The sequence below is a fragment of the Centroberyx gerrardi genome, chromosome 12 (assembly GCF_048128805.1).
Source record: "Centroberyx gerrardi isolate f3 chromosome 12, fCenGer3.hap1.cur.20231027, whole genome shotgun sequence".
Taxonomy (NCBI): Eukaryota; Metazoa; Chordata; class Actinopteri; order Beryciformes; family Berycidae; genus Centroberyx; species Centroberyx gerrardi.
Genome location: NC_136008.1, coordinates 7,187,885 through 7,214,617, shown reverse-complemented (window position 1 = coordinate 7,214,617; position 26,733 = coordinate 7,187,885). Strand labels below are relative to the sequence as shown.

At 39.4% G+C, this 26,733-nt stretch overlaps 2 protein-coding genes across 4 annotated transcripts; both read right to left on the bottom strand.

Moving 5' to 3' along the window:
* Positions 1–7,689: 7,689 nt before the first annotated feature.
* LOC139917928 (uncharacterized) lies at positions 7,690–19,533 on the bottom strand. The gene is made up of 9 exons (XM_071907160.2): positions 19,414–19,533; positions 18,885–18,994; positions 18,483–18,591; positions 17,396–17,583; positions 16,664–16,800; positions 16,348–16,543; positions 15,718–15,799; positions 13,322–13,415; positions 7,690–8,706 (listed from the first exon to the last, which is right to left on the bottom strand). The coding sequence occupies exons 2-9, from the start codon at positions 18,943–18,945 to the stop codon at positions 7,933–7,935; spliced, it is 1,641 nt and encodes a 546-aa protein (XP_071763261.2). The 5' UTR covers positions 18,946–18,994; positions 19,414–19,533; the 3' UTR covers positions 7,690–7,932.
* A 2,092-nt stretch (positions 19,534–21,625) lies between these two features.
* On the bottom strand, positions 21,626–25,996 carry LOC139917899 (uncharacterized). Of its 3 annotated transcripts, XM_071907132.2 has the most exons (5): positions 25,507–25,996; positions 24,629–24,913; positions 24,241–24,291; positions 22,636–22,732; positions 21,626–22,214 (listed from the first exon to the last, which is right to left on the bottom strand). In XM_071907132.2, the coding sequence occupies exons 1-5, from the start codon at positions 25,862–25,864 to the stop codon at positions 21,926–21,928; spliced, it is 1,080 nt and encodes a 359-aa protein (XP_071763233.2). In that variant the 5' UTR covers positions 25,865–25,996; the 3' UTR covers positions 21,626–21,925. The 3 variants fall into 3 exon arrangements, 2 of the variants coding, with proteins under 2 accessions (XP_071763233.2, XP_078143466.1); XM_078287340.1 differs by lacking the exon at positions 24,241–24,291; XR_013506932.1 differs by lacking the exons at positions 24,241–24,291; positions 24,629–24,913; positions 25,507–25,996 and having other exon boundaries at positions 22,092–22,214; positions 22,607–23,357.
* Between the last annotated feature and the right edge of the window lie 737 nt (positions 25,997–26,733).

The window sequence follows — 26,733 nt, the reverse complement described above, 5'->3', positions numbered from 1 at the left end:
GGTTTCTGAGACGAGCGTGTGAACCTGAGAAAAAGTTGGGGAAAAAAAGATGATTTTTAGATTATTGTTAGATCTTATTAGAGCAAAGCAAGATATCAAAGTATGTCAGTTTTTGACAGCATAGCTTGCCTTATTGCCGATGCCGGAAGATTTTTGAAGTGAGAGTTCGTAGTGAATGCAGCTTTGTTTTGTTCGTTGTTTAAAGTAGCGATGGTTTTCATACCCACTTTTCCAAGTAATGATGAATTTCTCTGCTGTCCATTGGACCACAGCATCGTGCGGAGGTGTTAGCTGAACTAGTCATAGAAAAACAAACAAAAAAACAATATTTGCAGAGGTCTTTTTTAAAGACTGCCCTTTAGAAAATAAAATAATTTATTGTAATGTTGTGCTATTAATAATCTTATAAAAGTGGGTGAAATATTACATTAAATATATTATTTTTGAACAACACACACACAGACACACCCACATGCTTGCATGCAAAGACGACACATGCGCAAACATTAACACACATCCCAGTATACACATATAATTACAATGAATTCATACTTACTGTTCTGTGCTGGCTCAAACCCATCTGTTACAGTTAGGCAGCCAGTCTCATTACAAAGGCGTATGATTAAACTATGATCAGTCGTGAAGGTCCTGTAGGAGGTCTTGATTGCAGCAACTGTACAGCTGTAACTATGATCCATCTTCACAAGTGGACAGGTGAAATTGATTTTGACTTTTCTGTGGAAGAGAGAACATGAATTTCTCTATACTGGAATTTACCATTTTGCATCAATGTAATGAGATAAAGTGCAATTACCCAACATCCCATTCGAAATGCAGCGAGTAATTGGTCTTTGTATGTCCTGCAGGATCTCCAGTGATGTTCAAAACACAAGTAATTGTAAGCCAATAGTCAGTCTTGCAGGAATAGTGATCAATTACAGCTGGAAAGTGGGAAGAAAAGATACACATTCATGAGAAGGTTGTGTCATTTTCAACACATCTCTGTGTCTAGTTTGGGGCAAAACTTTCCATAATAACATATCTTAATAACAATATATATTGACACAACACATATTGAAAAGTAACACACACACGTGTAGGACAGTCACAGCATTGTAGAGACTGTGTGGAATATTTCAATATATTACTCAAATGTTCAAAATAATCATAGATGGTAATCAGATTATAGCATGATAATTAAAGGATATAACATTTGCCTTGAGCCTTCTTTGAATTTCTACTGCAGTTGATGAAAGGCACGTATGGGACACAAGTGAAGGAATCTTGTCGAAATTGATCATATGTATGAAGAGAAGAAATGGATCACACGAATACAAGACACATGTCATGACAGGAGCCATGACATAACATAATCTCGCAAAAATATTTCGCACAAATAGCTCAGGGGAAAACATAATTTTGCTAAACATCATTTTGTCTGTTCAGGATGCCTCAAGTGAGCGGTACCTTCAGCGCAGTAAGCCCCCGCAAAGAGGCTGGAGCACCAGCACACAAACAGAAGCTGCAGAGACTTCATATTTCCATGGATTTCTGTGGAAATTAACATGACATTACTCCTTCTATATTCTGTTTGTTGTTTGCTTGTCTTGTGTTTTTTTTATGTGAAAGTTACATCAGCCTATCATCTGCTTCTGTGGCACAAGACAATATAATCAGAAGAAACTGGTTCAATGGATAGTGCTGTATGAATCTATGCCAGCCTCTATATTCAGAGTATTCTATTACATCATCTTAGTAGGTAAATAGCAGGTGATTGTAATAAATTAACAGGTGATTATAATCAAATGACAGCCAAAGCTAATGAGGTGCGTATATTGTACCAAGCACCATATTGGCAGGAAATACTGTACATATGAATGGGAATACTATGAATTGGAATTTATCATTCTGCAACATGGCAATCTGATTACACAGGCATAAAAATAACTGTGTAACTAGGTAAGAGTAATTTGAGAAAAAGACAAAGAAAATAAAAAGAATCAGTTGAGATTTAGTGCTATAAACCTGTAAAATGTAAAGTTCAGGTGGCAAGTGGAAAAGCGCTGTATTACCTTAGGGGCTGCCCTGCTGCTGCTGACGTCTCAAAGCGAGAATGAACCAGAGATGGAACTCTAAGATCGAACTTATCGGTTACATCAGAGGAAGTCAGAGCCTCGTGTGACGTCAGAGGTCCTACACAAGCTCTCTGTCTAAAGAAAGAAAAAAAAAAACTATGTCTGTCTGTCTGTATGCGCTGTTCTGATCCGCTCAGAATTAAACTGAGCAGATATTTTCATCGGCAATTACCTGCATTATTGTTTTTGTTTGTTTTTCGAGGCAACGTGATGCCTTGCAGGTAGTGTTTTAGCAATGTGTTAGGGTTAACGGTTTTGTTGTTGTGCTACGCTTTCCAGTATTTCTGTTTTAGCCTATTAATCCTATGTAGTAGATGACCAACGTAGTGACTGTTATATAATATATATATATAATATATATATAATATCATTGATTACAGTGGTGGGAAGAGTAGGACTAGAATGTCATAGGCTACTCAAGTAGAAGTATTGTTGTTATTTACTTAAGTAGAAGCAAAAATGCCGGTGTAAAAATCTACGTTAGTAAAAAGTAGTTCATTTAAAATGTACTCAGAGTAAACGTGACTGAGTTACTTTTTAGAAAAGAGAACGTTGTCAGCTGTGATCTTTCCCATGCAACACTAAAAGAACGAGAGGAAAGAGTTCAAACTAGATTATTTTCAATGGAAATTTTGGAAAATAACAAAATAAAATGCACAAATAAAGTAACGCCAGATTACTCTTCTCTTCTTTGCTGTCCACTGCGAATGGCTCCACAATTTATAATTGTCCAGTTTCTGTTGCTTATGAAGACCCTACAAAGTTTGTCCTCTGTAATGGATATGATCGATGTAGCTAAGTACAAAAGGCTACTTCCGTAAAAATGTATAGGCTACTTAAGTAAAACTACTTAACTAAATAAAAATAAAAAAATACAACTACACAAAAAGCTAATTACAGTAGGCTAACGTGATGTAATACTTGCACCCTTGATTGTTTTATGTGGCGAGCCTTGGTATGACTTCCGATAAAAGCCCCCACTTCCACTGAGCAAGTACACACACACACACACACACACACACACACACACACACACACACACACACACTGACACTTTCCTAATTGTATGTTCCATTTTTAATGTAATCTGCTATTTTTATTCTGTTACACATTCAATTGATATTGTTCTTATATTTTGAGTAATCAATAAAGTTGTTTTTCATTATATTGATGTAGTCAGTAGATTACATGAGGTTAGGTCATAGGTAAGTTTTAGAGAACACAGGTGCGCCCTCCTCCCCTGGGTCCTTCAAGCCCTGTGCTACTGTATCCCTCCAGGCTCAACAACTTTTATATTAAGAAGAGACAGAGGGTGCACTCGTTTAAGGGCTGCCGGTGGATCACTGACGCACCGGCTGGGCGGAGTCTGCACTGCATGTCACACGGGCTGTCGCTTCTCGTTAAGACTGAGATTGGCTTGAAGATAAGGAGGGAGGGAGAGAGAAGTTGAGGTTTATATGATGAGTGGTGGGATGGGTTGAATCATAGATTGTCAAAGGGTTGAGTGCGTAGCTGCTGTTTGCGCTCTTTTTTAAAATAATAATAATACATTTTATTAAGCAAAACAGACTTTGCACTCGATTACAACAGTGACAAAACCAGATCCGATGTTGTGTTTTTTTCCGACTGTAGGCTGCGATTGTCATCAGATAATTTTGGGCTTACATCCGTGATTTGAGAAATCACATTTTCGGTGTGAGATCACCCCATCACAGCAGATAGCAGGAGATTGATAAGGCTGAGTGACAGACTCTGATCTTTTAGCTGGTAGCGGGCGTAGGAAGCAGTTGGCCATTGGGGGGGGAGGGCAGATTTGACTACTGGGGTCCGGGGGCATGCTCCCCCGGGAGGAACATTTTTCAAAAAACAGCTCTGCAATACTAATTTCTAGTAGGCCTAACTTTTAAAAAGGCTATCTGAAAATAAAAAAAGAATGACTCAGGTGCTAAACAAATGACAAATCCGCCGTAACGTATTGGTTACAGCAGGCTTTCAGCCAATCTATCTAGTTTGGCCTGTTTCTCATTATTAATAATAATAATAATAATAATACAACAATAATAATAATTTCCGTCTTGGAATTACAGTGTTTTATGTAGTTGTATTTTCCTTCCAACTACCTGCACTGATATTATCTGGTTTCTAGTCATTTATGTTTTGCGGTGCACTGGTCCTTTTTAAGAGCTAAGTGTGTTTTTTCTCCAAGCCCTGCTACAACACTGACTGGCTTTAGTATGAAAAGATGTTAATTATAAAGTACAAACAAAAAGCCAGCACAGTAGCCTACCTGTTCTATTACAGTAGAATAACGAGCCATGCAAAGAAACTAGCTAACATTACCTCACCCAGTTCAGTATAGCCTAGTCTTTACATAACTGACGGACAGAGCTGTCTGTGCTTTTTGGAGGCAGTGGCAACAAAGCAATATTGACTTTTTGTTGTTGGCAGTCATGATATAAGAAAACTAGCATTATGTAACTTTTTACGTACATTTATTCCTCCTTGGCGCAATAACTTTCATTTGTGCTTGCACATCCTCTATTTTCTTTTCTCTCTCTATTGGCACCTGACCAGTAGTGTTGATTGGACATATTGGCGTTTGATTACCATGAATTTCTTCATGATTGACACTTTAACGGCCCTGTGCTCCACTGACTGCTCTGCTCCATCAGATCAAGTGAAGAGGCATCACTCTGCTCACAATATAAATGTATTTATTTTTTCTACACAATTAATATCATTCCATTGTCGTTTTGCCCACAAAGTCCTGCATCAGAATGTAAGCCATTATATTCTTTACAATCTGCCTTTGCGGGGCAAAACGTCAGTAGAATGGTTTTAATATTGTAGAACACGTAATTACAAGAGGCTATAATTTAGGGCCAGAGTGACACCTCTTCACTTGATCTATGCAGCTTTGTTTTCGGCTGCAGTTTGACTCACCGTGTGTGAGCGGAGCGCTGCCTTTAATCTGTATGATGCTGTCTGCTTAAATGAAGCCCTATCAAGTCTATTTCTTATGGCGCACTTTTTTCATACGGAGATACTCTCTTCATTCAACTTCATTCCACAATGCACTGCCACGAAGTCAAAGGCTTTTCAAAATAAAAGTCCCGCGGTTGATTTTTCAATGCGGAGGCAAATTAACACAATTTTGTGGTTTCTTTTTTGAGGGGGACATTTTAAGCATCTTTTAAAATTGCAGGGGACATGTCCCCCCCTGTCCTCCCCTGTCCCCCGTGCTTCCTACGCCCATTGCATCACCCGAATTCTGTATTCTCTTTTGTTTGTTTTTATCACGTGAAGCACTTTGAGACTTATCGTCTTTAAAGTGCTATATAGGCTAAATACAGTTGTACTTACTTGCACTACAAACCTTTCACAGACTTATAAACAGATCAGACTCATTCAGCCCCGTTCCACTTTGTAAAGCATGACTGCCATTTGTGACTCCTTCCTTCATGACCCTTTAATGACATTACAAGCAGCGTGGGTGTAGCATCTGAGTGTTATTCTAATTTTTAAAGATCTTCAGTTTCCATCAGCATCATTTAATAGTATTGTCCTTCAGATTAATAATAATAATTGAATGGCCATTATACTAAAATAGTGTCCTTTCATGTCACTGTTGGTTATATTTTGCTGTGGCACATCAATCCAATATCCAGTACTTCTTTTAAGAACATATATGTTGTAATTGATTTAATCTTTTTAAGAATAGTGTATCAGGTATCATTATTTTTAAGGATGCCGTGATTTCCCTGGAGACACCACATCATTGTAGTTATGCTAAAACCACAAAATAATAACACAGTAGCTTTCATAACTCATGCTCGTAGAGCAGGGCGTTTGGATTTGACTTTTTTTATTATTATTTTTAGCAGACTGTACAAGATTAAAAGACTCAACAAAATTCACAAAATCAGAAGCACAAGCGTGAGTCAGGCAGCCAGACAGGGAAGCAGACAGACCGACACCACCCATTCATGCCAATGCTAAAATTCATAACGGTACTCTGGCAATTAATAGATCTTTGTCTTGTCCAGTGTCTCATATCTTGCTGCTGATTTTGAGAAGCAAATGCATGACCGCATTGAAATCCACTTGTAACTGGATTGGAAATCTGTTTCTACTATGTTGCAATGATGTATAGTTATTGCTGTATACGTTAAGACGAGGGTGGGAGGTGAAACTTTGCAGCTAAGGTGTGAGAGAGTCATGGTTTATGTAGTCCCAGTCCCAGCAGTAGCCTGGGAAGTGAGAGAAATGTCAGGAGTGGCTTCAATTAAAGGGACAAAGTTGTCTTAACTTAGTCATATTTCTGTTATTGTGAAAAATTTGTGCCAGAGTGAGGTGTTGTAGCGGTAGCCTAAAGGGTAAAGAAGCAGACTTGTGCCTCGATGATCCTGAGGCATCTATGAAAGTAAATGAGCCACGCTTTCTCCTCCCAATACAGTTTCCCTTCAGCAAGTCAATTAAAGGAAAAATCCACCCTTGGATACTCTTACACTGTTAGATCTCATCAATATATAACGTTTAATGCATTCCAGGAGTTATTTTGTGATGAAGTGTTGTGATTTGGTGAACCCACTTTACCTCAACCTGCCTCATCTGCTTCTACATCAGTCAGTGATTTCCTACATTTCCTAGAATGCCTTTCAACAATGACTTTTGGTTCAATGGCTTTCGGTGGAGAAATTGGTCTCTCTTCTTCTTTTACGATGGATTTCTCTCTGTATGATTGTTGAGCAAAATGGTGAGTCTAGAAAGAAGCCCTTGCACTTTGATTCTGAGGAACTGACACCAAAACCTGATGTTTAACGGGGGGGTTTAGATCGCTGAAAAATATTGTGCAATCAAACTCTATTGTAGCTGCTCTGGAAATATCTTGAGGTGACGTCACATCTTCTACGTTAGTTAGTTATCCACAAGAAAAATGCATCACCCATCACAAAAATGGACCCAGGAATGCAACGTATATCGCAAATAGCGGTTTTGTTTAGTGTTAAAATGTTTTAGGGTGGATTTTTCCTTTGACCTCCAATAGCTTCTGTGAAGTTATTTACTGAACGGTAGAAGACTAGAAGACTGTGGTTGGACTTGGGAGCTCCCAGTTGCAAGTGTATGTAACTGTATAGGTGTGGAGAGTGCCAGTGGTGAAAGAGAGGAAGTGTGCTCAGCAAACCTTCCCTCCCCCTAAATAAAGGTTAAAGAAGAGTTTGGTAAAGCTTTTCTGACCCATCTCTCCACTTCTCTCCAACGGGGAAGAGGGAGGCCGGAGAAAACAACTGGCTGTCTTGTGTCCAGAGGTGAGAAAAACTGCTGCAGATTTACAGATAAAGGCACAAAACAAGGTGGATGGTTACAGTGGTTGCTGCAGGAGTGCATGTGCAAGAAGAGCAGACATTATCAGACAACTGGATCTTGATAAGGTGGCGTGCATACTGGTGTCACGAGCTAATGAAGCATGCAAGACCACAAGATTATGAAGCTGTGTACACAAATATAATAAAATGTAAACAATACTATACATCAACTCTCAATACACAATATATTGTGTTTGAGTTATGACTATAAGAATGATATGATTGAAATATGACAATATACATAGAAAGTGCACAAAATAAGAAGTTTCAAGATGAACACATGAAATATACAGGATAACTGGATAAACCAAGTTTGTTCTGATGCAAATAACTAGCTTGGAAAGTCCAGTAATGACCTCTATGTTTTCATTACATACCCCACATCACTTACGACAGTAAATCTACAATGCTTCTCCTTGGTGTGTTGAGAATCACAGTGTTTTGGGGAGTGTGTTCGCTGAGTCGCTGGGGTCTTCTTGTAGAGTGCTACATATCATCCACTGCTTGACGTAGTTTGAATTTGAGTTTCCTCCCTCATGAAATAAATCAGAGTCTATCTGCTCCGCTGTGTTGGACTCTGAGGTCACAGGACTGCTGCAGTCCGCCTCTCCAAAACCACTATCAATGGTGTCCAAGTCCACGGAAGGGTAGCCATCCTCCGACTGCTCGTTGGAGGCGAACGAGTCAAGTGAGACCCTCTCCGGTTCCATGATATGGGCACGGGGCTGACAGTTCATATTTGATACTGATAAGTGATTGGACATTTGGTTTCCGTCCTGTCCTAATAACCCGCCCTCTCTAAACATCCTGGACATCTGAGGTTCCCCTAAATCATAGCCAGCACGCTCCCTGTTGTCTCCTGCATATGAACCGAAGCTTTCGCCATCTTGGTAACTTCTGAGGGTATTTATGGAGCTCCGAGACACAGTTTCCGCCTCAAACTCTTCTTCCCCAGACAGGGTTACCGTATGGATAGAGATGTGTCCGGTGGAGTGGCCGGTGCCGTGCAAACTACCGCCCTCATGGAAGTGCAGCAGTGAGGCACTGTGAGGCTGAAAGCTATGATGGGAGCAGCCACCTTGTTTCGTCTCATCCTTGCCGCAGCTTTGTTTCTCCATATTCCAGTGAAAGACGTCATGCTGCCCCCCGATAGGTGTGTTGATCATCAGGACATCATACTCGCTGAATACAGGCCTCACCCACTCCTACAATGGGGCAAATGGAAGACATTAATTTGGAGTATATGCCTAAATAAATGTTTACATTTGCATATGAATGCTGAATGTATGTTTGTAGATTTGCATGGCCTTTGAATATATTTTTCAACCGTAAAGCTTTATATTGTCTGAAACTTGGTCAGAACGCTGCAGCCAGGCTAAAACTAAAAGCAGAGATCATATTAGTCTCATTTAAGCCACCTTGCACTGACTTCCCGTTAATTAATAAAGCAATAAATGCCATGGTGCTGAAGCATAATTAGATAGGCAGACCAATCTTGGATCGGCGGACCAAACTAATGACTAAACTTGGAAACAATTTGCCTGAAGTTCATCTAACTCTTCTTCTTCTTTTAAGAGGCAACTGAAAACTCACTTTTACTGACTTGCATTCAATACTACAACTAATATCTTGTTTGTTTTGTGGTTTTGTTTTCCATTCAATCACTAGATCACTTTGTCTTGCCATAAACTCACAAACATTTAGTAAAAACAAAAGTCAAAAATACCCTTTACATTTGCATATTCAAAAACCTGTCAAAGTGTGGTTGCAAAGTACAATCAAGGGAATTATTACACAATCTATGAAAGGACAGGACCTACTCTTTATCTGATATATTTTTTTCCCTAAGTGCACCATGCTATGCTGTGAGCATGCTAGCACAGTGTGGCATGTTTTTCCATTATATTTTATGCACCAATCTGCTTTGTTCTAGTGTGCTGGAAACAAGCTGGCAAGTACCCAAGCATATTTGATACTGGCTCTCTTTCAAAGGATGCAGCAGGGTTACATCTGAACATCAGGCTCCTATGGAAAAAGATGTTGTACCATAGTCATAACAGGCCCAGTACAGGTGCAGCATGGCACTACAGTACGGAAAAACTACATGAGGTTCCTGCGGTAATGCCAGTATGCTAATTAATATCTTTAGATCCAAAACACAATTTCATAACTTCACATGGAAAAAATGTACACTCTTATGCAGAACGACTTAAAGTGAGTGTGACCAAAGAATGAGCTTAAATTCCTAGATCACCAGCATCACAAAGAAATAGTAAAGATTGCAAGAATCAACTCCATAGTGTCCTTTAATAGAAGCAACGCATTACAATCCCTATAGTCACTAGATTGATCATATATGATTGAGAAGTGCTTGATAAAGATCAAAAGCTAAAATAAGTCCAAACTATTTCACACATGCTTTAGATAAAGTCATGTTATTGAAACCTTTCTTCTCTGATTGCTATGAACTCTTATGTTCTGCAGCCTGTGAGGACAGCTGCTTTGTACAACTTTCGGAGCCGCCGTAGGGCAAGCTGATGTCCAGATAAGCACACGCGGTTTCGTCAGGCGAAGGACACCACATCCTGAGATACAACGGAATCGTCTCTGCTCCTCTGAGAAAACGTAAGCATTCTCCGCCACAAAGGTAAGATAGCAAAGCTGCAGGAGTCAGCAAAGGCAAATTTATGGGCTGTTTAGGTATGTGGCAGTGATCTTGAGGAGATGATAAATAATAAATATGAGCAACTGCAGACAAAATATCCCTTTTTGCTGTGTGGTGGCTTTTTAATACAACATAATACTGGGGCTTGTTATTGAAGCTGATCTCTGCTTACCTAACATAACATGGGTGGGCGGACTGTTTCAAAGGGTTATAAAGAGGTATACTATAAAGAGCATCAATTACAAGCATTTGTGTTTGTCAGGAGTGTTGTTCCTTCAGCTCTGCACCATGATAGGATAGACTAATAACAATCTGAAGGCTGAGGTATATGGATTTTATGAAACTATAGGGCAAACACTTTCAGCATTTAGAAAATGTTGTAAATAATGCTCAAACTGAGCTGCACACCAAAAAGTTTGAAGTTAAGTTATATGTGTGGGACCAATAAATATTTCCGTGTTCCTAAACCATTTTCTTGCAGTCTCTACATTTTTGCCTGCAATTTCTGGAGTGAAATGCAGGCAAAAAAAAAGGAAACACATTATGAATTAGCCTGGTAAAATTGTCTGTGCACTGTGCACACTATGAACATCCTGCCCATGGCATTTCCAGTCAGACAAGCTGTGGTATGCATGAAGGGCAAAGATCACTGATTCAGTGATGTTTTACAAGATAGCGGAACTTCTGGTGAATCCTGGTATGACTTTGATGCATTACTGCACTATATCGTAAATGAAAATAAGAAACAATAAACTGTGTTCAGTAATGTTTAAAGAATCAACACGACACTTTCCTCTTTGAAAAGGAACAATTCTTTATGATAAGGGGAAGATGAAAAATTAAGGGATTTGCCTTGTGGAGTACCTTAGCACATTTAGTACTAAGTGCTAATTATAGCACTAAATCTTCTTCATTTAGTACAGTGTAGTACATTTAGATAGTGGATCAAAGTACAGCAGTACTAAGTATAAAAGCACTTTCTATTTCACTATCTCTCTCTCTTCCTGCCTCCCTCTCTGACTCTTATGCTTCCTCTCTTTATTCATTGACTTAGCGCACTCTGCTGAATATTTGTATAACTGCACATGGATTTCTATTGATATTCTGCAGTGGCATCCAGAGATTGACACTGCCCCTACTGATTTTAAATGCAAAAAACCACATCAGTTCTAAAGCTACATGTCTCATCCGTCATGCGAAAACCTTGCAACTTCACTTGAAAGATTACACGGTTCTACAGTATATGGGGTGAGAAATTTCCACAAGCCTGAAACTCTTTAAAATCCCATTGCATAAACTCAAAAATGCATGGTGGTCAAGCTACAAACTGTTTTTCTTAATTCCTGAAAAGTTGGAGATTGAGGTTTTCCCCAACAGTGACTATTTACCAGTACAGCAGGTGTGATGCAACAAACCCTTGTGCCATAATCCAGGGCAAACATCCATGCAGAAGCCCACTTTAAATATTAACAGAATGATGCACTAACCTACAAATGGGTACTTTAGGCTGTGCTGTCATAAATCTACAGGACACACCAGACACTAACTAATCTAAGTGTTGCAGGGTTGAGTGTGTGAGTGCAGGTATGTCACTGGGGTGATCAAACAGGCTCCTCTCATCACAGATGTTTCACTGAATTAGACCCATGACGCTTCCAGAAGGCTCAACAGGAAGCTCTGGCATCCCAAACACAGCTAAAGTCACCTACTAGACGCTAAGGCTGATCCCTGGTTCCACTGAAAATCAAAATCAAACAAAAGACACGCACATCCAAAACATAGGTGCTGGATCAAAGAAAATATCAAGTGGAATACAACAGAAGATCTGCACGCAAGAACGCTCTCGTATGAAGAATTGCAGGAGCCTTACTTTAAGAAGTGACATTTTGAGCAAAGCGCTCTTCCTGCTTTTCCAGAGTGGATTTTCTGTTGTATTCCACTTATCCCCAGTTGTCCCTAGTTGCGCAACAAAATTGGCCTAATGGGACAGCTGACCCTGCTGGTTTGAAACAGGCCGCTCATCAGTTCAGAAACCAAAGCATGCAGTAGGTAAACCGTGTCCCTTTTCTCTTTTCACTCCAGTTTTTACCTGATCTAGTTTCCTTACTTCCAACAGTTAGGCAACTTCATCATACTGAACACTTGTCCCATACTTACGCTCATGTTTTTTAACCTGATTCTTGTCTTAAGCTTTATTGTATCCTTTGTTTTTTATCCAAACTTAATTTAATTAGTAGGTTTATGCATTTCTTGTACTCACAATTCAGCTTCTTATGTGTACAATGCGAGCTGAGCTCTATTTACCTTTGTAAATTACAATAATCCATTACCATTACTACTACTTCTAGGGTATACACTTAACCAAATGACTGAGTATCTCATACATATTTATGGGCAGATTTAGGACATGTTTCAGGTATCTCTTAGAGGTTAGGTGTGACTTCTTATCATTCTGAGGCATTTATGCCTATATTGCAGAAATACAGTCTTCACTCCATCTGCCTTGGTTAGCCGTTACCAAACATGTAGGTGAGGGAGCATATGCTTTTCTAGGCAGCTGTTGCCAAGTAATATAGGATTTTTCATTTTAAGTCTTCAATATGCACAGTAAGTAAAACTCATTTTAAAAAATCTCTAATGTCAAATGGCAGATAGAAGTTGTTACACTGAGAAAAAATATGTAAAAACATGTAAATAATGGAGGTGATAATCACAAAAACACCAGAACATCTGTGAGAATAAGAATAAAGAATGAAAACAAATCTCATGAGGAAGAACCACACAATGCTCACTCTGTTCCCCTAGAGTGAAAAACAAACTGTATTTAGTCTAACTCACGGAAACATCAAAGATCTGAGTTAAAATCACCGGGGGTATTTTCCACTGGGGAGGAATGGGTCTGGTGGTGATGCACACGACTGTCATACACAAATGTCTACCCACAGCATGCAAGACAGATGAAAAAGAAAAGACTCTTGAAGCCCCTGCACACTGAGTCATTCGCAACAAAAGGGCCTTCATATGTCAAGTCAAGGGAAAGTCCCACCAAACGGGGTCCAGATGTGCTGAAAGTCCCCTCTTGGGCAGCACCTGCTGGGCGATTTTGGAAGTTACACAAGCCACGATGAGCTGTTTTTGTTCTGCTTTTCTCTTACCTTGAAGTTCCCTTCATAGGTGTGGTAGAGGGGCTCGAAAAACTCATTTGGCTTGGGGATGTATGTAATCAGCTGGAGTTTTTTCAACCAGTACCTGAAACAAATTTGAAACAAAGCGGTTTACGACAAAATAAGTGATTAGTATGTGGAAAATGAAATGGCATCCATTTATATTTAACCAGTGGTTTGTCAGTTTTCGCTTTCTCTGTAGGTGAGCTGTAAGTAATGACCAAGAGCAATAGCTTTCCAATGCATAACTAGCAATACTGCCTACAGTGGCAAGGAAAAGCATGTGAAGTATTCTCCTCATGTTTTTTTATTGCGAGCTGAGGTCATCAAGTTCAAATATACATAATGGATCAGGTGAAATAATTGTAAACGTTGAACTCTTTCATCACTCAAAACAGAATAATGAGATGTTTGTGTATCTTATGGAGAGGTAAGTGAATCTCCTGTACAGTAACAAGCAAAATCTAATTTTACTGCAACAATTTTAACAAAATGTTCCCTGTAAGTGAGGGTCACACTCTTACAGAGATTCAAGACCATAAGAAATTAAACTTTGCCTTTAATACATGCACAGCTCTCACTGCTTAATAAAGTATATCCTGATGTAGTGTTGCTTCTTAAAGTAGGTAGCTGTGGAATGAATCATCTTCATAAAATGGGGGTTTGGTGTGTCATAGACTTTTGTCTCATATATTAACTTATATACCAGACACTAAGAAAGTAAAAACTATCATAAAACTATCATCTTACTACCACCACAGATCACAGTGACAATGGCCAATTCACCAGTGTTCACTTGTAATGTCAGTTTTCACCCATGTTTGTCAGTGACAGCAGTAAGAAGATGATAGTTTTGAGTGCCTTCGCTTGCTCAGAGCCAGGACATAACATTAATCACTGTGCCAAAAATCGATGTCACAGACGTTTGCAAGGAAGATGCAGACCGCAGCTAAAAATCCCATAGAGATGCATTGCAAAGAACTTTCGTGAGCTGTGCATGAACCAAAACGAAAGTTCAAATCATTATTGCCCACGGCTATTACCAGGCATTCAAGCAGACTGTTAAAGCCTTATAAGAAACATATCAAATTACAGCTGTCAAATGAGTTTTACTTGGTACTGGATGTGCTGTACCGCAAGTACACGAGGTACTGCATGTGCTATGAGTATTAAAAGTTCAATTGTTTCCTGGTGTTTCTTTTTTTGTATGTGTTTTGGTATTCATATCACATCATCCTTTACCTAAAGTGGAACAATGTTCATGATTATCCAATAATAAAAGTATTAGCTTGGATAGAAACATCAAACAGCAGATTCATAGCAAGTTTTCTTGTGACTGTAAGACCTATATCAATAAAGTGCTGTCTGTTGTTTCTACTGATGCTCTGCATGACTTCCTATGTCTGCTAGCCATTTTGGTGCATCGTGTCTCTGCACAAAAAGCGCAGCAGTGGTTTCTCTATATGTGGGAGGTGATGCCAGGAAAGTGTAAATCGAAGTAGTGAGAGGCTTAGCTGATCATTTACTGGAAGACAAAATGTAGTGTTGAGGACCTTAAGTCTTCATATACTTCTGCTTTGCTTAGTTGTTTTCTCAATGTATGGGGATAAACTTTACCGTATAAACCTAAATGGAAAATTCACCCTTAAACAGGAATCATTCATTTTATTTCTATGATACTGGGTCGTTCATTCAGTCTTAATTTATGAATGTAAGCAAGTTTCTCCAAAATCTAGAAACTAGAGCTATCATGGAACATCTAGGCTCACTAGTTTCAAAGAAAGGAATTGTGCTTTTGATCTCATGTTGTAAACATCTTGAAGTGGCAAACCCCATTGTGCTCTGGGAAAACATAAAAAATGGATATACTGTATTTTGGCAATTCAAATGCAAATCCACTGATGTTTAGAATACAATATGAATGAAAAAAGGCATAATTCAACAGATAGAATATGGCTTTAACACCACCGCCAGGGTTAGAGGTTTGATTCTCACTGGGGCCAACCATGCTAAAAAAAAAAAATGAATGTGGTACTGTAAGATGCTTCTAGATAAAAGCATCTACCAAATGGCATGTGTTAATGCTAAATTCTCATACTCCAAAGAAACACTTCTTGTAGAAAGCCTTGCTAAGGTGCTGGAGCTACAATGAAGTCCAAAGAGGAAAGAGAATACTTACACACCCAGCAATCTATACATCTTTCATATTTATTGCTGAACTTTTGGTCTAACCAAAATTCAACAGAACATAGAAGAGACTCGTTTACTCCTAAAGCTGAGCAATCAGTATGTAAATGACGTGGCTCTAAGAGTGTGAATGTTCTGTCTTCTCTCTAAAGAAACACTTCCTGAAAGACTAAAAGAACTGCAGGGTTTACTGTACTCACGGCTTCTGAGAGTAACCCAGCACCAGGAGACCAAGGACAGGAATCATTAATAGGAAGAGGTACCACCAGTGAGCATCATTGCCTGTAAAAAGTATAAACATATGAACTGAATAAAATTCTATGAGGATAAACAAATTCACCCCTGTCTGCATGACTTAGGTTACTTGCTAAATTGCACTTTGATTCAGTTAAATTCAAAATGTATTTTCCCATAAGGATAAATGTCTGTATAAAGGATTTATACAGAAACACATATGGGGAAACAGACAAACTTTTAAAAAGATAATCTTTGCACAACTGTATGTGCCAGTATGTGCCGCACACTTTCCTTCTTCACTTACAAAGGTTTTACTTATTGTCTTGAAATAAAACCCTTGTAAGTGAAGACTGTGCGGAAGACTACAGATTTTAAACATAGACAAACACAATAAAAGCCAAAAAAAAAAAAAATACAATAAAAGCACATAACAAATCACAACATGGACACACATCTGTTGATAGGACGGGACAGGGAGTCAATAGCCTCGTTTAGCGCAACAAAAAAGTTATCATCTGTGCAAAATACAGACTTTTTCTACATGCACAGGTAGATACATAATTTAATTTGCAAATTAAGCAATCTAATTGTACCTGGACATTCAGTCTTCGCATAAGTTCCCATAGTGTTCCATTCTGTAGTGGGGCTCCATTCGCTCCCGGGGCCCTTATACTTCGCATCAGGACACAGTAAGGCCTGAACATCCACAGTATACTTGGTACATGGTTGCAGTTTAGTACGGTGTATCAATACGTACTTTTGGTCTACTGATAGGGGATTAACTGGATCCTGTAAGGAAGGAAAGGAAAACAGAATGTCTTTGCATGGGAGTAGTCAGCAGGGAGTCACCATGACAATTTTGTACAGTAATGGTATCTCAATTTCAGTTTTCTTTTATTCAAAGATTACCTTTGACAAGTCTCCGCTCGCTCTTATCCGCACCCTGTAACTAAGACAGTCATCAAGGTGGTTGTTTATATCCCAGGTGATGTTGAAGAACTCTGAACCAGTTTTCACTTGAACGTCGGATGGCTCCAGAGGCTTCACTGTGAAAGTAAAGACCCAAGGGGATAAGGGGATCATTATGAAACTGAAAATGGGTATAGGGCAGTCATAATCTACACCACAAGCGGCAAATATTTCTTAATGTTTGTGTTAAGGGAATACCAGATGGGTGAGGTTTACTGTCACAATTTGGATAGGTTGGGTAAATTGTCAAGCACAAAAAGGTACAATGAATTGTCCTGAAATACTATGATTTGCTGACTTCTTTTTGACTTTCTGGCATTCATATTGTCCTATGTGGCACACTCCACCTATCTGTCACCAAAGTAGGCTAAAAAAAACTATACATTTGTGAAGACTATTTGGCCCAGGTCTGCCGTACACAACAGGAGGACAACATATTTAAAGTGTGTTTTACAAATGGTTAAAATGTGTAAAACAAGAGTGTAATATTTCATCCTTTAAAACAAGTTACAGAGACATATCCTGATGCCTTTTGACACATCAGTGATGTAAATGTCAATTACAATCAGACTTTTGTTATCTCTGACCTTTGTCCATTTCTGTGTTATCCCTTCATCTGTTCATCAGAAGTGATGAATAGCGAAAGGTCAAATCATCATGTTGTTGACTTACCCATATCACTCAGTACCCAGCTGGATGACTCATTCACATTCACTTTGACTTGATTGTCTTGTTGAACACTTGCAGTACAGGTAGTGGTTCCAATGGATGCAATCAAATAAAACTCCTCTGGATATATTAGGCACCAGGATTGAGGGGGGTTGATTTCACAGCTGCCATTAACCTCCATTTCAAAATCCCTACAAGAGACAAACTGTATATTACAACCAGAATCGGTAGTGCTCTCTGAGATCAGCTTGTAGCTGCCCTGTTGCCCAGGTTAGAGCAGGAAGAATGATCCATACAGCAACAAAAGTATTTTGCTGCATCCTGAAAGGCTTCAAATCCACTCAAGGTTTGACAGTAATGGAACAGATCTGAAGCCTTTCGGTGTGTGCTATAGTACTTTCATGTTTGTATGTTTCAGTGTACATCACTTAAGGACGGGCGACTCTCCATGCATGCATTGACCAGGACTATACTGGCACTTAATGCTCCTTACAGTGTCAATCAGACATGGGATGAATTGTGCATTGTTGTGTCCGTGAAGGATGTTGATATACTTGGAAACATTTTGGGTAATTTCAGCTGGGCAACACTCTCAGCAGAAAGCAACAAAATGAGCCAGGGAGGCAAAAATCTATTCAGATGCTTCCTGGCAACAAGATGTTCCCATGTGATTAAAGCAACAATTCTGAGGCAACTCCAGGGACATTGTTGCACTGTGTATCATGATCTTAATAAACAAGGTTCATTTTTACTTTTTACAAATAAAAATAACAAGTACCAAATAATACTACCAAAAATGCCAAGCTATGCACAAAACAGTTTTTTTTTTAGAGCTATCCTGAAAAATATAAATAAATAAAGATCACAAATATCCTAATATTATTAATAGCACTATATACAGTAGCAAAAATACCCAATAGGATGATCTTTACTGCGATTGTGTTCTTTCAAAGGGGTTAAAAGGAAGATAGATGAACTGGCTTCCAGGTTACTCTAAGGGTTAAAGCTAGGTGTGCTGTGATGAAGCCTCATATTGTATAATAGAATATACATCATATCCACAAACACAGACATTGAGGGCAACTTGTACCTGCACTTGGCTTCTAGTAGAATGGGAAATGTCGGCACTGAGCCTGAGCAGGAACAGTTCAGTGATTTTTCATAGTCTGTTGTGCAGGTGACAGTGCAGAAAGATGTCACTGCAACACAAAGGAAAGTGTGGTCAGTTTTACACGGTTGCATTTGCTAATTTTATCCACAATGTTGTGTGAACTTCTTCTGCCCTGTTCAAGATAATTTCATATTATTTAAACCTGTCCAGACAAGTAGCATCAAAACAAACAACACTCAACAATGTACAAAAAGCAAAATACTAAGCCTATTTGTATTCAAATTAATTTGGCACCAAAGCACCCTAAACAATCTACATTTGAAAATACAATACATGAGAATAACAAGACATTGATTAAACAAATATGACAAGCCAGCCTACCATCTTGAATCAAGAAAGTGAGGTTCCACAACAATAATAAGGACAAAAGTTTAACAGCCATGGGGACGAGTTATTCTCATCCGCTGGTTGGACAGAAGGCAACACAGCAGCTGAAATTAAATATAGACATGGTGGTTATAACTCTGTTCTGTAGTTATAACTCTGTTCTATAACTCTGTTCTGTAGTTATAACAGTTCTATAACTCTGTTCTGTACTTATAACTCTGATCTCTAGTAGAAATCACTTCATTAAACCAACATTGCAATCTTGACTTTATCTGGGACTAGCTGACCAGTTGCGACAAAGGCTCAAATATCAAATATCTATCTAAGGTCTCACTGACATAGCTAATCAATGATAATCAATAATAAAATAGTTTCATAAAAGAGCATCGGCATTTACTAGTCAACATTAACAATTAATGTATCAATAGTGAATGGCTTCCATCTTAATCTGTTAAAACATCTTAAAGATAACTTCACTTTCTGTATTTTAGTAAAAGTACATGAAAGAATCAAACAATCTTACCTTTTTTATTTTCCTATTTTAGGATTGTGCCACAACAGGCTAACGGAGACTAACGCACCAACGCTCGCCTGAGCGTGCTTAATGGAACAATGTTCGGGCTCCAACGCATTGACAGCGTCATCATCAGTGGTGTGACTAAGGATGTGGTTTTAGACCTTTGAGCCGTGCCTGTGTGGTGCCTTCCCACCACATCCACACTGCTGCTATGAATATGCACTACTTAGTCAGAGAACAAGGCTAGAGACAAATGAAAAGATAGTCAAGTAATTATTATTTTTTTTAAACAACAGGAGGTAAATTAAGTCCTTGGTCGACTAAATGATTGAACAATACAGACTGGATCCTTTTTTATTTTGGAGATACTGATGAACTGCAATCAATTCTTTCCAAAAGGAGCGTAGTGTTTTAGAAATGAATTCTGATCAAATGTATACAAAAATGCTGTTAAAATATATTACACTACACAGTACCTCCTTGCTCATGTAATGTCACACATTTATTCAAAACATGACCCAATATATCCTTCTTGTCTTCTTCTGAGTCGATTCTCAGTAGTGAAACAGGGTTACAGGCACGCTGGGTGTTTTCAGATACCTTTCATAAGACCCTTATCTTTTACACCTACATGTCTGCAAAAAGTACAACAGTTTATCAGGGGTTTTCTGCAGTTTTTTTGCAGAGTGTGTCCGTAGATAAATGAGTCATGCCCCTCACGCGTTGTAATGTTGCTGTAGAGCCCCTCAAAGTTCACTGGGGGATTTGAGGTGGCTTTAAATGTTAATATCAGTCAGTTTCAATGCTACATAATACATATACTATACACCGTCTAGAGTAGCAGCATATGAGGATCATGAGCCACGTCTACATAACATTTGCCATTTACTGGGCATTTTAATCTGAACTGCATTACAGTATTATGACACCATTTTTTTTTATTATTATTATTTTTTTTACCATGGGTGGGCTCCTGTGGGATTCAAACTGACTCTGGCCGTGTGTAGGCATCTTCTCAAATGTCACAGTATCGCTATTTGTCAAAGCCAATTGTCATTCTGAGACACCAAATCTTACACAAAGCCAGTCTGTGGCTTTGGCCAGTTTGGAGGTAAACTGTGAAAAACAATTCTTTAACCGTTTTTCAACCTTCCCTTTCTTTACTTAGGGGCTTAGGATGTAAGTATCATATTGGTCTTTTTGTGTGCACATGCATACAGACATATACATATGGGGAAACTGATTTTGAAATGTTATCAGATTACTGACTTTGCTTTAAATTAATATACCTACAATGAAACTGCATCATTTTCATTTACACCTCTAATAAAAGACAGTTTGTAAGTGTTGTCTGAGCATGTTGTCTCCAACATGTTGAAGCAGTTTTCCTATCAGTGTTGGATTATGGCGATGTAATTTATAGAAGTGCTGCTCCTTCCACTCTTAAACCCCTAGACACGGTCTATCATTCTGCCCTCAGATTTACTACTGGTGATAGCTATGGTACTCACCATTGTATCCTGCATGACAAAGTGGGTTGGTCTTCTCTGGCAGAGAGGCGTAATAAACATTGGTATTTGCATATATATAAAGCCCTTGTTGGAAAGCTACCACCTTACATCTCAATGATGCTGGATTGGAACTTTAGACCCTATCAAACTCGCTCAAATGACTTGCTTATGCTTAAGGTCCCACGAGCACGGTCTAAATTTGGAAAGTCAGCCTTTTATTTTAGTGCCCCTAATTCTTGGAATGATCTTTAACACACGCTAAAAATCAATACTCTACTAACCTATGGACAATTTAAAACCATGATCACAAACCTCCCTGCCTCAATGTGTAACTGTTTTAACTGATTTTCTTTATTCTCATCTATGTCTTGTCCTATGTATTTTTAACTTTTAACTTGTCTGTAACTCGACATCATTGTAAATGAGGGCAACCTCAATGGTTCTTCGAGTTTAAATAAAGGTTTGAATGAAAGAATGAATGAACATTGTTGCTACCTAATCAACATCTTCTATCTAAACAACACTGCAGCCCACAAAGCATATGATGGTGTTTACTTATGCTTCTAGTGGAGACGCTTACAAGCTTTAAGCTCTGTGTTTCCGGTTTTGAAATCACACAACAATGTTTTTCTATGATGACAACCTTTCATAAACAGCATAACATTGGCCATTTAGGGAACCCTTTTATCCAAATCTCCTTGTGCGCATATATTTTTTACAAGCGGTCGTAGCCCCAGTGGGAACCGGACAACTAACCTTGGCAGTGTGGCATTCGTATCTTCTGAGCTATAAATGGTCTTCATTTTTGAACCGATTTTATTTCCATTTAATGCCATTTTATATTTCAATTTTTAAAAATGTGTCCAGTGTGATTACAGTTACCTTGCAAAAACTCACATCTCTAAGCAGCAACAAAATGATAAACCAACCAACAAGTCTTCCAAGTCTTCCCATCCTGGGAACTGTGAATACGAAAAATCCACTTTACACAGAAGCTCCAGAGGGCGTTAAGTTGAGCTACTGTATGTTGGACACCAGCTGTGCAGTCGTCCTCCACCGCTGTTAGTGCGGGATCTGCCTCTGGGACATCTAGGTGTGTATTTGGGCGTGTCTGTGTGTTGGGGGAAGGGCCAGGACTTTGAGGGGTCCAGCTGGGCCGCGTGCCCAGGTTGTGGAAGGTCTGTCTGGACCAATTTGTGATCACGGGCCCGTCTGGCTGCAGCTCTCCACGCTGCGCTCTTCTGCCTCTTGGTCTCCTCAGACATCTCTGATATTAGGACCCTTTTCCTCATGTAGCTGGAATGGGACAAACAGATTTTGAAAAATAGTCATAAACTAAAACCTGTGCCTTACTTATGCTACTACTAATCGAAGAGCAACAAAGTGCTCAAAACAATACAACAATAACTAAAAACCAACAAGAAAAACAATAACAATGCAAAACATGAATAAAAAACAAGGTTACAGAATAATGAAACAAACAGATGCAACCTAAAACAGGTTAAAACTATTACATAAAACCCTGTTCATACAAATTGCATTTTTAAGAAGTAGCCTAATTTATAATATGTCACCAATTTTGCCAGCCTAAGCTCCTCAGGCAGACCGTTACAAGGGGCCTGAACAGTAAACAATGGAAACGATGACAAATTATGGTCATGAAAAATTGAAGTGGCATGGAGACTCACACATCAGTGAACTGTATAAAAGCTGCTACCTCAGACGTTCCCTCTCCTTGTACGCACGCAGACCTTCAGGAGTAGCACGGCATCTTTCTCTGTAGCGCTTCTGTCTCTCTGCATTCGTCAGCCTTCCTACGGTCAGAGAAAGAATTCTGAAGTAGCGCCCTTCTGTTTTAACGTTTATTAACATTACTGACATTTCGAAGTTGTACCAAGCAAGATTTTCACATAAAAATACACCCGTCCCATCAGTCTAAATCACAAATTGGGGCTGCAGCAGAGAAAAGCGTCCATCCCCCCTAATTGAAACAGCATAGATTCACCCTATTTGCCCAAATCAATTTCAGGTGTCGGATATGAAGACTGCCGGGAAATTTTCTCGGCACACAGAAAGTGCCGAATCAAAACCTACGAGCAAAATACAAAACGTTCTCCTTAATAGCTGTGAGCGAAAGCTCCGTCAAGAGAAAGCTGGACTCACTAACGATGGTTGAACCTGCTGCCAAAAGTTTATTTTCACCATCTCCACCTCTAGCAGCCACTAAGGAGAAGATATTTAGGTCCAAGGAGTGTGCAGATTACTGATGTCACGTGATTTCTGGGTAATGAAGTCCTTCAAACCACAGCATCTACCTCAGAGCAGAGCAGCCATATATTAGCCTGAGCGTGGAGCGCATATGTAAAAGTTTAAAACATTGGTGCTGCACTCTGCTGCAGAGCTGCTGGCAACATGACTGTTTGCAGCAAGGTGTCTGTGTTGGAGCGAGGTGAAGCACGTAGCACAGCGAGCGAACATGAAAAGGCAGGCGACCACTGAATCACTGACACATGCAACAACAAAGAAGTGTCAGTGAGGTAAACACAGCCTGAGAATGCAAACATTTGGCTACAAAACACTTTGCTGCACAAGCTGTTTAGAGACTGACATGGGCTGAGTAGATAATGAGAGATTTTTAATTATGAAGTGGATTGTTCCTTCAAAATTTACCATCCTGTGCACATATAATGTATTTTGATCTGATTCCTTACATTTTATTGCACATGTATCTGTTGCGCTTGCTGGTGCTGCCCTAATCTGCATTGAAGTACCTTTTAGCTGGTACTGTACTGCATCACCTGAATTTTGCATGCTCTTTAATTTAGTTTATTTACATTGTTTGTTTTTATCATATGAAGCACTTTGTGACTTCTTGTCTGAAGTGCTACATAAATAAAGTTTACTTACAATAGTGTCCACACGGTAAGAAGAGTTTTGTTTAATGACAGAGGTGAGATCATTCTTCTCATTGGTCCATGTGGGTGATGCCAAAGTTCAAATGACGGGCTTCTAACTCAATGCTGTGAGCGATGAAGGGAATTTAAAATCACCACTCCACTCACTTGCTCTGATTCAAACTTTCAAAATTTCAAATATTATCCCCCACTTGGGGCGGCCAAAATGTGAAGTTGTGCAGCACTAAGCAAGATTTTTATGTAAAAATAAGCCTAAAGCACAAAGTTTGGGTGGAAGAAAGAAAAGCGCCCCATCTCCCCTAACTTACACCGAAGATTTTCCCTATTTGCCCAAATGAATTCTGACAAAGTGACAAATCAAAACTTATAAAAATACAAACTGTCTAAACAGCAGCAAGTGGACTCACCAACATTAGATCTTTTGCCTCTCACATCCCTTTGGTTTCCTTTGGCATAAACTGATCACAGACCAGCCAGGTTGGTAAACATGAGCCTGCTGTGTGCAGTTTGCTGATGTCACGTTACAGGATTTCTGGGTATTGAAGTTCAAAATTTTTCAAGCAGTTGCCTCTCTTTGCTATTTGGTATCGCAAAGTATGTGCCAAGTGCAGCTTTAATATCAAAACAATCTTTTTACATTTATTAAAAACAAAAAAACCATCATGATGCTATTAGATGATGACTGAAGACAAGACCTACACAACAGATTTGGAAATTAGGAGTTCCAATCTGGATAGCATTTGATTATAATTGAAAACAAGGCCAATTATAAGTCATAGTGCAATAAAAACCTACTTTTCTTCATGGGATTCTGCCCCCGACAACCGTGGCCCTGCTTGCCCTCCTGCCGGCCTCCAAGCCTCGGCTCACACATCTCCCATGTGATGAAGACCGTCTCGACGGGAAGATGCTCCTCTTTGACCAGAGGGCCGCTGACTCGACTGGCGGGCGAGACCGAGTCCGTCGTTCCCTCTGAGGAGCGGGAGATCTGCTCCTCAAGCTCCAGCTGGAGGGACGCCGCCGCAGATACGCCATCGCCGCACTCTGCAGAGTCTGACGGAGGCGTTCTCGTCCCGGGACCTCGAACGCAGACAGAGAGAATAAGGTTACTAAACAAAAAGGGGGATGTCTTCATGCAAGGGAGGTAGGGTTAGACCAGTGCATCAGGCCGATATTGGCCTTGGAATATAAAATTGGATGTTGCCAGTGAATATTTTCCATGGAGGTGAGGATATGATTTTACTCAACAGTTTCAGGTGTCTTAAGTCTGTGAAACCTGCAATAACACCTGCCTCATCCTGCTTTAAGGAGCTGCTAAACCCCCTAAAAGACTTTAATTAGTTTAAATGGAGTTTTTTGGAGACTTTCCACTCTGACAAGAATAACATTTTGGGGGAAACACTGAATACTTGTCATTTTTGGGAAATTTCTGACATGAAAATAGTCACATTTGAATAAGTATCAGCCAGTATTGGTATTGGCTTTCATAAATTTGTCCCACCCTAAAGGGAGGTCTTAAGAGTCTATTGTCCAACCACACATATGACTGTCAAAACATACTGACACACACACACACACACACGCACACAGCTGGCTTGAACACCTTCTCATCTCAATAACGGGAATAACTACATAGAAAGTGCTGTAACGACATTATGCGAGCACGTACTCACTGGGGAACTCCGTTTTCACATCTTGCTCATTTATCCCCTCGTTTTCACCAGTAGCTCTCCCATAGCATGAGTTGTGGATATAGCCGCAGTCCTTCCCTGACAGTGAGTCACACGGGCTTGCTCGCACATGTAACGCATTCAGTTTATTTTCAGTTTGCTCCAGCTTGACCTCCAGCCGTCTGATCTCTTTGTCCCTTTCGACCACCATCCTCTGGTATTCATGTAGTTTAGCATCACTGATTCTGTGAATTGTGTCCATTACAGCGCGTACAGCGGTTTTGACGACATTTTCAACAACGAAGGCCTCCTCTTCTGTATATAAGTGTATGTTTATTTTTCTAATAGAGGAATAATTCATTTTGCATCGATGTTAGCTAGTGCAGGTTTTGGCACAGCAACGCTCCACAACAAACTGGATATTTATTGAGTAAAGCGCTTTTGGTAGTTACAGTAAACGAAGACAGTGTTTCTATTTATAACAAGACACGAAACCAAAACGAAAGGTAAAACACACAGTGACAGGAAGCCCAGCCTCACCTAAAGCATGGCCATGTTTACTAACGCTGCAGCGCCTCTCTCTGAACCACTTCTTCATGCATTTGCTTTATTTGTGCGCACAGACTGTGTTAATACCACAGCGCCGCCGTGTGGCAGAGTGATGTCTCTGCAACTTGGATACATAAACCTCCAAATAATAGGCTTTTTTTGGGGGGGGGGGGGAATAACCAAATAAAGCGTGCGCACAAACCAATGCACCTCCTATTATTTCACAATGAAAACAAGAGTCACATTAAAATGTCTTGAGTACTGTTATTAGATGTCTTACTGTTTTACCAATGTAATGACATGTTTCTTTGCACCGCATGTCCAAGATCAATACAGAACATTGTTAGTAGGCTAGTATAATATGCATTCTATTCTTAATTCATTTCAATAATTCATTTCCAGTTGTCATTTTTCACATTCCTGCCCATTCCTGAATTTTCCCAAGGGGATCAATAAAGTGCTATCTTATAGTTTCAGAACTTTCATTAGCTATGTTCAATTGGAGATAGGTTGGTTTTACCAGCTTTGTTTCTTTATTGTTGTTTTTGAATTTGTCTTAAATTAAATCCGAGTAGTATATAAAGCTTCATTTGGATTTCTGAAATCTGCAGATAGGCTACTCTGTCATCACAAATCTTCACACATCTTCTATTTATATTAAGTGTTCTCCTCATGAACAAA

Excerpts from the sequence above, each read along its gene's own strand:
- LOC139917928 (XM_071907160.2), bottom strand. The coding sequence starts at position 18,945 with ATGGCTGTTAAACTTTTGTCCTTATTATTGTTGTGGAACCTCACTTTC. Across the intron at positions 17,584-18,482 it reads CTACTAGAAGCCAAGTGCAG|GGATTTTGAAATGGAGGTTA; the intron begins GTACAAGTTGCC and ends TGTCTCTTGTAG. Across the intron at positions 8,707-13,321 it reads CCTATGAAGGGAACTTCAAG|GAGTGGGTGAGGCCTGTATT; the intron begins GTAAGAGAAAAG and ends GCCCCATTGTAG.
- LOC139917899 (XM_071907132.2), bottom strand. The coding sequence starts at position 25,864 with ATGAATTATTCCTCTATTAGAAAAATAAACATACACTTATATACAGAA. Across the intron at positions 24,292-24,628 it reads GCAGAATCCCATGAAGAAAA|TTTATGCCAAAGGAAACCAA; the intron begins GTAGGTTTTTAT and ends GTCTGTGATCAG. Across the intron at positions 22,733-24,240 it reads AGGCAAAAGATCTAATGTTG|GAAGGCTGACGAATGCAGAG; the intron begins GTGAGTCCACTT and ends CTCTGACCGTAG.